The sequence below is a fragment of the Peromyscus californicus genome, unplaced genomic scaffold (assembly GCF_007827085.1).
Source record: "Peromyscus californicus insignis strain IS unplaced genomic scaffold, ASM782708v3 Scaffold_11__1_contigs__length_118956290, whole genome shotgun sequence".
Lineage (NCBI taxonomy): Eukaryota > Metazoa > Chordata > Mammalia > Rodentia > Cricetidae > Peromyscus > Peromyscus californicus.
Window position 1 is genome coordinate 11,192,754 of NW_026294402.1, and position 12,608 is coordinate 11,205,361.

Here is a 12,608-nt window from a genome sequence, read left to right on the forward strand (position 1 = left end):
AATCCTGAGCACACTGCCTGTCACCCTGAGGCAGCTTCAACACTGACTGTGTGACCTCACTGTCCGGCTGTCCACAGTGAGTTTGCTGATCCCTGGCGCAGGCTTCTCTACAGCCCCTTTCATGATCCTATGGTGTCACCTTGTAACCCGCCGCATGACAGCAAGTCCTGCTTGCTGTCTGCACTTTTCCTTCTCAGAAACACCTGCTTCCCTCCTCTTCTGTCCTGACAGAACCTTCCCTGAGCCTGGCTAGTGGTCTCTGCCTCTCCTCCCGGCTCACTAGGCTCTCCCCACACCACTGCCTCTTCCTTCCCAACCTAAACTCTCCTTTTGTGCCTGGCTAGTGGCTCTCCCTGCCTCCTCCTGCAGACCAGAGCCCCCTCTGTGCCTGGCTAGTGGCTCTCCCTGTCTCCTCCTGCAGACCAGAGCCCCCTCTGTGCCTGGCTAGTGGCTCTCCCTGCCTCCTCCTGCAGACCAGAGCCCCCTCTGTGCCTGGCTAGGCTTTCCCAGTCTCTCCTCCCACCACTGCTGAGGACCAGCTCTGAGAACCCAGCACTCTGCCCAGGACACACAGTGGCTCCCACTGCTCCAATGCCTGTTTGGCAGTCACAGATCAGGCCCTCCTCTCTATCACCTCGTCTCCATGCCAGTCTGCAAGACCACCTGTTCCACATCAGGACAAGCATCTCCAGGGGCAGGCTTCACCCCTCCACTCCCTCCCCAGGCATGCTTCCCCCCTACATTCCCTCCCCAGGCAGTGCTTCAACCCTCCACTCCCCAGGCAGTGCTTCCCCCCTACACTCCCCAGGCATGCTTCCCCCCTACACTCCCCAGGCATGCTTCCCCCTACACTCCCCAGACAGTGCTGCACCCCTATACTCCTCAGGCATGCTTCCCCCCTACACTCTCCAGACAGTGCTGCACCCCTACACTCCTCAGGCATGCTTCCCCCTACACTCCCCAGGCATGCTTCCCCCCTATACTCCCCAGGCAGTGCTTCCCCCCTACACTCCCCAGGCAGTGCTTCCCCCCTACACTCCCCAGGCAGTGCTTCCCCCCTACACTCCCCAGGCAGTGCTTCCCCCCTACACTCCCCGGGCAGTGCTTCCCCCTACATTCCCCGGGCAGTGCTTTCCCCCTATACTCCCCAGGCAGTGCTGCACCCCTACAGTTCCCTGGCATGCTTCCCCCCTACACTCCCCAGGCAGTGCCACACCCCTACACTCCCCAGGCATGCTTCCCCCTACATTCCCCAGGCATGCTTCCCCCCTACACTCCCCAAGCAGTGCTTCCCCCCTACACTCCCCAGGCATGCTTCACTCCCAGACTTCCAAGGCCAGTGGCTTCCAACCTCCCTAATCCTGCAACCCTTTAATACAGTTCCTCCCGTGTGGTGACCCCAACCATAACATTATTTCCTTGCTGCTTCCTAACTATAATCTGGCTACTGTTATGAACCCTGATGTAAATATCTGCTATTCAGGCTCTCCTGGGGTGGCGACCCAGGGTTGAGAGCCACCTGCTGCCCTAGGCAGAGCCTCCCTGCTTGCTGGGTAAGCATCTGCAGGCTCTTCCCCAGCCTCTTCCTCCTCCTCCTGAGAAGGACTCTCACATACAGGGTCTTCCTGAACAGGAGGCCTTCCCTCCCGTTCCCGCCCACCTTGTTCCCTCCGCCCACAAGGAAAGCAGATTCTCTAAGAAAAAGGACGGTTTTTGTTTTTAAGCATCAGCATCATTTCTTCCCCACACACTCATTCTGGCTGCCACTTCTCCACCAACTGACTCCCCGCTGCCGCTGCCGGGAGGGAGCACCAAGGATGAATGCACGGCAGGACTGGCTCCGCCCCAGCAGCAGAGCTCCTGAAGCCCTCTGCAAGCCTGCCCCCGGGTTTCTAGAAAGCCACACTTTCCCTCCTTGCTCTCTCGCATGTTCATTTCCCCACCAGTGAACTGTGAGAGTGTGACACACCATCTGTGGCCCACTGCTGCCAGGCCCACACCCTGGCATATGGAGGGCCCGAGAGCAACATCAGCTAAAGGAATTCCGTGTCACTGTCGGCAGCTTGAAAATCACCATTTGACTCTTCTAGTTCCCTGTGACGTCCTCCATAGACCTCAATTCTCTGAGTCCATTGCTAATAAGTGCTGATGTGTTTCTGATCAGGTCCTCCCATGGGCCTGTTCCTGTTTGCGACTTTTCTCGGAGTTTCCCTGCATCTGTGGTATGTCTGCTGAGTGCCAAACACCCTGCATGGAAAGGACAGAGCACACTTTTGAGTCTCTGGAGATGTCCCCTTCCTTCAGGGAGGACTCAGCTTCACTATGCAGGCAGGTAACCTGGACACATCGTCAATGCCCAAGCCAGCTCACTCTCCTGGTACTGAAGTGTTCAGAGCAGGACTCCAACCCCACGGAGGGAGCCCCTTTTCCCAAAGAAAGGTCCAACCGAGCCTGAGTGTTAGCCAGGCAGGCTTGACCTTCCATCTGCCCCCAGACCTGTGAGCCTGGCAAGGGCTCTGTTCAGGTGTGCAGAACTATGTGTCCAAGCAAACACATTGTCTCTCAACACCAGAAGAGAGCCCCTTCTGGGGTCTTTGATGGAGCTGAAGACTAGAGAGTTATAATTATAGTTTTCCTTGGTTATGACAAAAGGTAAATTAGATATGAAACTTTAGACTCACAAAAATAGGATACATGATAGAGTATTTTCTTTAAATTTGCCAAATACAAATAGACTAGATATTGTAACTGTAATTCTTGCTTGATAACTGTTTTGTTATAAGTAATTTTACTATGTTAAAGTTAAAACCTTCCTTTTTGATTAGACAGAAAAGGGGAAGTGCTGGGGAATCTCTTTCTGTATGCTGTGAATATGTGTTGCTCCCACTGGTTAATAAATAAAGCTGCACTGGCCTATGGCAGGGCAGAATGGAGCAGGCGGGAGATCCCGGAAGGATAGAGAGAGGAGAAAGGCAGGGTTGGGGAAGAGGCTGCAAGCCACCACCAGGAGAAGCAAGATGTGAGAGAACAGGTAATGCCATAAAGCCACGTGGCAAAACACAGATTAATAGAAATGGGTTGAATTAAGTTGTAAGAGCTAGCTAGTAATGAGCCTAAGCCATAGGCCACACAGTTTGTAATTAATACAAGCCTCTGTGTGTTAACTTGGGACTAGGAGGGACACAGGAAAACTTTCAGCTGTATCAGTGGCTCATCCCACCAGGTAGCCACCCACACCACTTCCGTGACTTGAAACACAGAGCCGGGAGTCTGCAGACCTGGGTTCTGTTTGTATAGCCCAGACTAGTTCATGGTCCTGGGCCTCATCTCTCAAGGTTCCTTTAGTGTTTCCTGTGAAAAACATCTGGGATTTTCTTGCTCCAGCAATCCCACAGTGGCTACCACACCTGCCAACTCTTACCTTACACAATCCCAGCTATAACCTGCGGTTCAGCCAAGGCCAACCCAGACACTATACAACTTGGCATTTCCACAGTGACATTTTAACATGGACTTAAACTATAGCAGCATGGACTGAGATTTACAAACAAAGGTTCTCATCCCCTGCAAGTGTGCCCGCTTGTGCTGAAGGTCTCTTACAATGTGATATATAAATCATGCAAAACTAACAAGGATCTGTCCAGCACTCAGGCAGCAAATCAAAGAGAAAAGCCTAACCCAGTCACCGTGTGGTACCCAAGCCAAACGTGCAATAAACAGGTGTGGGGGAGGATAGGGTCAGAGCCAGCATGAGTCACAGCATGCAGAACAAGGTCTGCTTCGGAGAAGAATGCTAACGGGCTGTCAGAGGATCTATGGTCAGCTCTGGCATTGCAGAAGAAACCACGTGTTTTCCACAGCAGATGAGAGCATCAGAAGATACAAATGTTCTACTTGTTTTTCATGAAGGGTAAAAGAACCAGGGGATGAAGGACAGGTTAAAGCAGAGCCCTGCTTTGTATGTGCAGGAAGACCCAAGGTATCCATCATCACTCACAGAGAAGACCCGAGGTGTCACATCATCACTTGCAGAAGACCTGAAATGTCTCATCATCATTCACAGAGAAGACTCGAGGTGTCACATCATCACTTACAGAGAAGACCCAAAGTGTCCACCATCACTTGCAGAAGACCTGAAATGTCTCATCATCATTCACAGAGAAGACTCGAGGTGTCACATCATCACTTACAGAGAAGACCCAAAGTGTCCACCATCACTTACAGAAGACCTGAAATGTCTCATCATCATTCACAGAGAAGACTCGAGGTGTCACATCATCACTTACAGAGAAGACCCAAAGTGTCCACCATCACTTGCAGAAGACCTGAAATGTCTCATCATCATTCACAGAGAAGACTCGAGGTGTCACATCATCACTTACAGAGAAGACCCAAAGTGTCCACCATCACTTACAGAAGACCCAGAGTGTCACATCATCATTCACAGAAAAGACCCAAGATGTCACATCACCACTTACAGAAGACCCAAAGTGTCCATCCTCACTCACAGAGAAGACCCAAGGTGTCACATAATCACTCACGGATGTCACATCACCACTGCCAGAGGAGACTGAAAGTGTAAGAGTGTTCTTCTGCACACACTTGCTGGCTCCAGCTGCAGTTTCTTACTCTCTAATCTCTGTCTACTCCCACCCAGCAGTGCCCTGCCCTCACCCCTTCTCTCTAATCTGAACAGCCTGGTTAAGAATGCCTCTTGTGCAGCATTTCTCCTTCCTTTTAGTGCATGCACTCACCAGAATCCCATCAAGAGCTGTGCACCCAGGATTCATGGCCAGGCTTCTGGGTGCTTCAGCAACCCAAGGGCCAGAAGCAACTCCACCATATGTTAGTCTGTACTTTTTCTGAGTGACCCCAGGTGCCACAAACAAGGCTCTGGGCAATGTTCAAACCCCAGCTCTGCTTATTTGGATGTTCAAAAGGCACCGAGGGCCCACCGTGGGCCAGACATTCTGCAGGGGATTGAGGACACAAAGAAAACAATGATGTACAAGACGCCTGTCACTGAAAAGCTACAATTCAAAGAGCTCCTATTTCTTGTCTGCTCCAGAGACGTCTGAAGTCACTGCTGAGGTTCCTCCAGTGTGCTGACCACACACGCTTGCATGGCTGTAGTGGGGCAGCCTTTCCGGGCCTCCACTTCCGTATCTGTAAAGCAAGTACGGCAGGTGTGACCTATCTCATTACCTTGTGCAGCCACAGTGGGAGGTTTCCGGACTCGCTCTGCAGGGAGCTCTTCTGCTGGACGGCCGCCCAGCAGTATGAATCCACGAAGGCAGCCTGTCGCCAGGAGAAAGAACTTGGGGAGAAGCAGCTTATCTGGGTACCTGGGAAGAGAAGCAGATAGTTCCAAATGAATGAAACATGGTCCTGCACCCCATCCCCACCGACTCCGGGATCTTAAGCGCTGTCCAAGTCAAAGCTTCCTGTACTGAGTCACAACATCACACACCAACTGAATACGGACATCGAAAACCTTTGACAGTAGAGGTTTCTGAATATGCAATGACCAAAAACTCCAACTCCCATGGGTAACAAACGCAAGACTTTCTGGAAGTGCTCATCCATGTAGTGCCGCACGCTTTCCCAGCCGCCTGAGTTCTGAACGCACAGTGCGTACTCCACACCAGGCAGCGACCTGAACGCGGCCTGAAGCACCTCAGCTCACAGCCAAGACTGTATGTCATCGGACTAGTTAGTTTTTTTGTCAGCTTGACACAAGCTAGAGTCATGTAGGAAGAGGAAGGACAGTTGAGGAATTACTTCAAACAGACTGGCCTCTGAGCATGTCTCTGGGGCATTTTCTTAATGATACGGGAAGACCCAGTCCACTGTGGGAGGTGCCAACCCTGGACAGGGGGCCTGGGTCCTAAGGTAACTGATGATGCCAGGAGGAGCAAGTCAGTAAGAAGCATTCCTCCGGCCTCTGCTTCAGTTCCCGCTTCCAGGTTCCGGCCCTGACTTCCTTCAGTGATGGACTATGATGTGGAAGTAAATCCAATGAACCCTCTCCTTCAAGTTGCTTCTGGTCATGGTGTTTATCACAGCTCTACAAACAAACTGGAAGTTAGGAACTGCAGTGTTCTAACAATGCATACAACGCTTTCTACTCTCGTGGAAGCGTCACGGCTAAATTATGGAGCACAGACTAAGCATTGTCCCTACTATCACTGTGCACATGTAAGGATCAAATCAGCACGTTTGGGTTGAATTAAGGCAACAAGCACATCCAAACCATTGGTATACAACTTGCTGCCATCTTTAATAAGTGGTAAAATTATATAGATATAGATATAGATATATAGAGAGATATAGATATGAATGGTGTTAAAGAAATGTACAGTTTATGAGTAAATACTTGATTTATGCATTTTACATACCTACACACCTGGCTGTGGAGCACCAGGGCAGAGGAGGGGATGACGGAGAGGAAGGAAGTAGGACACACCCCAGCACATACTAAAACTGAGCCCCGTGGAGGTACATCTCACCGACACTGGCCCTGACAGCAGCTTTGTCTCAGATGGGAGAAAATTCTAGAAAGCAATCAAGCGATCATAAAAAGAACAGGGAACAGGAAAAAGCCAGTCATCATGGACAGAAACGCTGAGTTTAGGAGGTTTAAGGAGAAGGGGCATTCCATGGGTGAGCAGGCTACAGGCGCACACATGCATGTGGAGGTCAGAGGTCAACCTTGAATATTCCTCCTCAGGCACCATCTACCTTCACTGGGAACTGGGGCTCACAGATTAGGCTAGGCTAGCTGGCCAGCGAGGCCCAGGATCTGACACTGGCCTCTGCCTCCCCGACACTGGGAATACAAGCATGTACCATGCCTGGCTTCTTATGTGAATTCTGGGGATCAAAGGCGGATTCTCATTCCCACGCAGCACGTGCTTTCCCCAATGAGCTTTCTCCCCAGGCCCTAGGGAAAAGGACTTCTTTGTCCCAAGAAAGAGAAGTCTGATGGGGCATTGGTCATAGATGACTAGTACGCAAAGCAGTAATTTTCCATCTCTTCTAAAGAAAAAAATGGCATAAACCAAATGGTTGTCTAAATGGTTTAGATTTAGAAGGCAAATGGCCAAGACTACGAGTCTCCCAACAGGAGATGGGGCTGTGTGGGGATGAGGACAGAAGACTCAGGGGTTGCTACGAATGTGTTCCTCTGGGAAGGGACTGTGAGATGAGGCTTTGTCCACAGCAAAATGAGAAATGCATTGCTCTGCACACACAGCTGTCATGTGTGCTGGACTCTGAGCAGTACTCACTCAACTCATGTGGCCTTGGGGTCCAGCAGAGCTGAGCCCCTGGTCTAGCTCACTCCCTTGTCCCCATCAAGGGTTTATTGGACTAGGGATGCGTCACAGGTATAAGAACCAGCTGCTGCCTGGTTCCCCTTGCCTCCCCCTTTTCTCTCTAGTCCCCCCACAGATGAGGCAAGCTCTCTCCCACATCCCACGCAGGGTGAGGGGTGCTGGGTGCCTCATTGCTGGTGATTCACTTAACCTTCTAAGCCTGGGTCTCTAATGGGGATGACATTAACATCAACACTGCACATTGTTGTTGGGAAGCGAGGGAAAGAGGCAGCCAAGTGGTTACTGCCGTGCCTGGTTCTCACTGGTTGCTCTGTGAGTGCCAGGAAGCGATGGGCTGACTTTTCCAGCATTGCTTTAAAGACTACAGCAGCCCACCATGGTCTCTTCTACTCTATGGAAAGGGAGCAGAGAGAGTGAGCAGGACCTCCCTACGCCCTAGAACGTAACAGGCCTCCAGGGGTCACCAGCCCCTAGGGAAGGGATGACCCACACACTTGTATTAAGGAAGAGAAGTCTACAGTGTCAAGAGGGTGGACTTTGGAGGCGGTGATGGGGTGCATGGTAAAGGCCCTGAGCACCCCTTCTTCGTCAGCATGTGACTTGATACCTGTGTGTTATGTGTTTTAGATTCTCATTATCTACCAATAGGTCCTTCCATAGTCCCCTACTCTAAGTCTCAGTCATACAGAGAGAAACAGCCAATCTTCCTTTACCCTGGAGGGAACTAAAGCTCACAGTGGTCCAGCCATTCTCCACCCTCTCTGCACACGCCTCTGAACTCAGTTACTCCAACAAGCCCCCTCCAGAGGAGTCCCCACTAGGGCCTGTTAGAATAGGTTGTGTCCTCGGCAGGAAGAGGAAAACTTTCTAGCAAGAGTTGAGAACATTCCAGGAAATGAATGCTTACAGCTCCCAGTACTTGGTGTTTTCTGCCTAGGACCCAGAAACTAAGTCCAAGAAGCCAAAAGCCAAGCTGGGGCGACAGAGGACTGAGAGAGAAAAGCCAGAGCAAAAGGAGGGCCACCAAGGAGCAGCACTGATGGGTGCCCTGCTATGCAGCCTACATCTTTCCCCTGGAGACAGTCCGACCTGCAGGCACCCATCAGCCTCGGCTGTGGGCTGAGCAGCTTGGGACCTGGGACCCGACTAAAGAGCCCCACACAGACCCTTCAGCACGACTTGCAGGTTCCACACCACGTTCAGCTGGAGGAGGACACTGCAGTCTCTACGGCATGGCAGTAGTGTGATGTCTGCCACTCTGCATAAATGTGCATGTCACGATCTGAACAGAAAACGTCCCAACCCAAAAAAAAAAAAAAAAAAAAAAAAAGAAAGAAAGCCGGGCGGTGGTGGCGCACGCCTTTAATCCCAGCACTCGGGAGGCAGAGGCAGGCGGATCTCTGTGAGTTCGAGGCCAGCCTGGTCTACAGAGCGAGATCCAGGAAAGGCGCAAAGCTACACGGAGAAACCCTGTCTCGAAAAACCAAAAAAAAAAAAGAAAACGTCCCGACAGGCTCAGGCATCAGTTAATCTACAGTTGGTGGTACTCTTTTGGGAAGTTCTGGACTTGGTGTTGTGGGGTCTTGTGGAGAGGTAGGTCACTGGAGTGTGCCTCTGTAGGATGTAATGGGTTCCCTCCCAGTCTCACTCTGCCTCCTCCCCGCCACTCTCCCACAGCCAGAGGGTCTAGCCAGGCACCCACAGACTGCATCTGCGAGACTATGAGTCCAATTACACCCATCCGTTCTGAGGGAACTGGGTCATTGGTTCTTTCGTTTGAGAAAGAATTACTACAGCACACGCAAGGAAAGTCAGGAGTCTCAGGTTTATGCCGGGAAGAATGAAAACCACTCCTTCTGATCAGCTGAAATGCAGGGACAGCCATGGGCTTCGCACCCATGTAGCTGGCAAAATATGGTAAGGTCTTGAATGTGTGCTTGCTGGGGCTCCATGAAGGAAGTCTCACTTGCTAAGCAGAGAGCCTGAGCCACAGAGGTCTCCCATCGCCCTGCAGGTGCCTCCACCTCAAGCCCAGAGCGTGATCACACCTTCTGCCCCAGCCCAGTGATCCACCGCCGTCTAGACCTACATCTACCATGGCCGCAGCAGCACTCGCTTATGAAAAAACAGAGAGCAGTGTGGCCCAAGAAGCAGGTCCAGGGCAGGGTGACAAACGGAGCCAGCCAAGGTTTCTCAGGGACACTAACGCCAGTTGGGATTGCCTCCATCTTCGGGGGGCTGGTCTACTTTTGCTACTGCTCCCCTCTTTCTTAGTTCGTACACAATACTGACATTGAACACGACAGGAGAGCAAGGGCCAGATGGGAAGTGGGGTGCAGGGTGTCCCGTCCCTTCTAACAAACACCCAGTTCCTCTTGGCTCCCCAAGGGAGATGAGTTTGCTATGCTGCAAACTGAGAAGCTGCACAGAGGCGTAAGAAGCAGGCCTCATGAAGAGCTAAGGAAACTCATCAAAAACAGTGAATGTAACAAAAATTAAAACATCAGTAGAGAAATCTACTAGATCTTCAGAGAACTTTCAAAAATGCGTGAGAGTCTAGGAAGTACCACGCGGAAGAGACCACAGGGGGCAGCAGAGGCCTAGGGAAGTGGTCTTCGCGGTTAGCAGTTCACCCCATTCACCCACGAGGAAAGGGAGCCACAAAGACTCCTGACTACGGAGAGACAGAAACTCAGGCCTCCCCATTTTACCAAAGAAAGAGGAACGAGAAGGCACAGGTTACTGGATAAAACTGGGTCTGAGACAGGGGACTGGGAAAGAGTTTGTTCAGGGGAAAGACATGCTGGGGCTGCTGTTCTGGGAGGCACAAGAGGAAAACTACATAATTATGATTATATTGATAGCTGTTTTCTGCAGTTTTAAAGTCAACAAAATGTTTTCATTTCACAAAACAAAAATAATTATAATTCATTTATTGTAAATCACACACACACACACACACACACACACACACACACACACACACATACACACACATACACCCCTATTTCATATAAGGGATCCAAGCAGACCATAAAACAACCTTCAAAGTACTAAACTTGAAAGTACTGGCTACCTTTTAAGGATGCCAGAAAAAAATGGAAAACCAGTAAACTCCCAAGTTCAGTGAGAACAATCATAAAGAGAACCAGGAACACGGTGCAGAAAGGAGAGCCGAGTGATCACTCTTAGAGCAACACGTCTCAGGAGGACAGAGCAGGCCCGAGTCTGTTGCAAGCAAATGCAAACACATGCCCAATGGGTCCACTCCCAACGACACTCAGAGCTCCGGGCCACCAGAAAGCTCAGCAAAGCTCCGAGAATCTCACCGCAAATTTTCCTTCCCAGCAGGAGCCCATTCCTCTCCTTGCACCTCTCCAGCCAACTTCTGTCCAAACCCATCTTCAGCTTCAAACACAAGACATTCTAGAATTAGATTCTGGAAGACCCATGACTGCCTTCCCTTTCTCTGCAGGAACTGACCTCAAAACATTCACATATTTCATACTGGTGAAAATAATAGGCACTTTTTGCAGCCCAGACTCAAAAATGGAACTGAAGTGATTTTCACTGCCATTCGGCCAGGCTAACTCACAAGGATGCCTCCGCAGTGGGACTTGGCTCTACACCTCTGTAACGCCTGCTCTTGCTAAGACAGGCATAGGTGTTACCTACAGGAGCTCCTAACACATCCCAGACACTTTACCACCCACTAAACAACGTTAAACAAATACTCAGCAGCTTAGAAGATGCTGCTCCTTTCAAGTCCCACAGACTGGATGAGGCTCAGCCAGGACAGCTGAGAAAAGCAAGAACCAGGATGTGCGGCCCACAGCCAGAGAGAGAAACACCAAGTTGGCAAGTGTCATCAGGGAATAAGGTGTGACAACACAGCCTGAAACACATAACCATGAGACCAGGACTACATCCAGAGACCGAGACAGAGTCAGGAACTCAGCGGTGTCTGAGCTTTCCCTCCTGCGCTGTAAGTCACACCCTGAGCACACCCCCTAGGGTGTGCATCACATCAAAGAAAACTTGTATAAACCGAACATAAACCTCACAACCGTGATATGAATAAAAGCTTGTGACTGGGACCTGAGTAAAAGAAAGGTACAAGAGCCCAATGGAGTGTAAAAAGATGGGAAGGAATGGATTATTTAAATATCATTGTCATCTGCGACAAACTGCCTCAGACGCACAGAAAGTACTTAAAAGTTTGAACCCAGGCATGCAGGACTTTGAGGTGAAGGGTGAGTTGCTGTACTGACCTCTTCATTTTGTATTTTTTTTTTCAGAACTACAGCAAAGTTACAGGAACCTGACAGTGACACCCGGCTCCAAGCTCAGATTTAAGCACTGCAGAACTCAGACCACATGTCCTCTGTCTGCATCTACGCAACACAGACATTCTTCTGTGGCTGCAGATCGCGAGCCTTTTCTGTAGGTACTGTATATCTCCTAAGAACAAGGGTTTTCTCTCAACCCAGTGCAATCACCAAGTTAAAGCATAGCAATAGAAACTTGATGTAATATGCTCCCTGTACAAATTGAGTTTCCTTTACCAAAAAAAAACCCAAAACAAAACAAACAAACAAACAAAATGCTTACATCCTTGTTAGCTTTAACTCCCAATCTGGCAGAGCCTAGAGTCACCTAAGTCTCAACTGAGGGACTGCCCAGATCAGATTAGTCTGTGGACATGTCTGGGGGTGGGGTTCTCTCCTTAAATGATGTACGAGGGTCTAGTCCACTGTGGGCAGTACCATTCCCTGTGCTGTACAAGGAAGCTGGCTGTGAGTACTGGGAGCAAGGCAGTGAGTACTGCTCCTCCAAGGTTCCTTCCTTCAAGATGTAACTCGAGTTCCTGCCCCAACTTTCCTCAGTGACAACTATGACCTGTGTGCTGAAATAAGCCTATCCCTTCCCTAAGCAGCTTTTGCTCAGTGTTACCAGCTAAGCTCCAAAAATCGGAATTTAGAAATGTTCCAAAATCTAAACTTTTTGAGCATGATATTGATGCTCATAAAGTTTCAGATTTCAAGAGCATTTTGCACTGCAGATTTCCAAATTAGGCATGATCAACCCATTTTCAGATTTCCTAAATTACCGTTTATAGCAGCAACTTGCTTTTTCTCTAATGAGGACTCGATTCTGTACCACATGCTGCATTTAGCTGTCATGGCCACCTGATCCTGGATGGCCCACAGCCTGTATGTCATCCACACCTATAACAGTGCTAAGCACAGGCTCTCCATCCAAGGCCACGCC

General features: G+C 50.1%; 1 protein-coding gene across 1 annotated transcript in view; it reads right to left on the bottom strand.

The window, feature by feature from the left end:
• The window catches only part of Panx1 (pannexin 1), a 42,000-nt gene that overhangs the window by 13,672 nt on the left and 15,720 nt on the right, over positions 1–12,608 (bottom strand). The window contains exon 2 of the mRNA XM_052752676.1: positions 5,206–5,345. Coding sequence (XP_052608636.1) covers positions 5,206–5,345 — 140 coding nt within the window. The remainder of the gene's footprint in view (positions 1–5,205; positions 5,346–12,608) is intronic.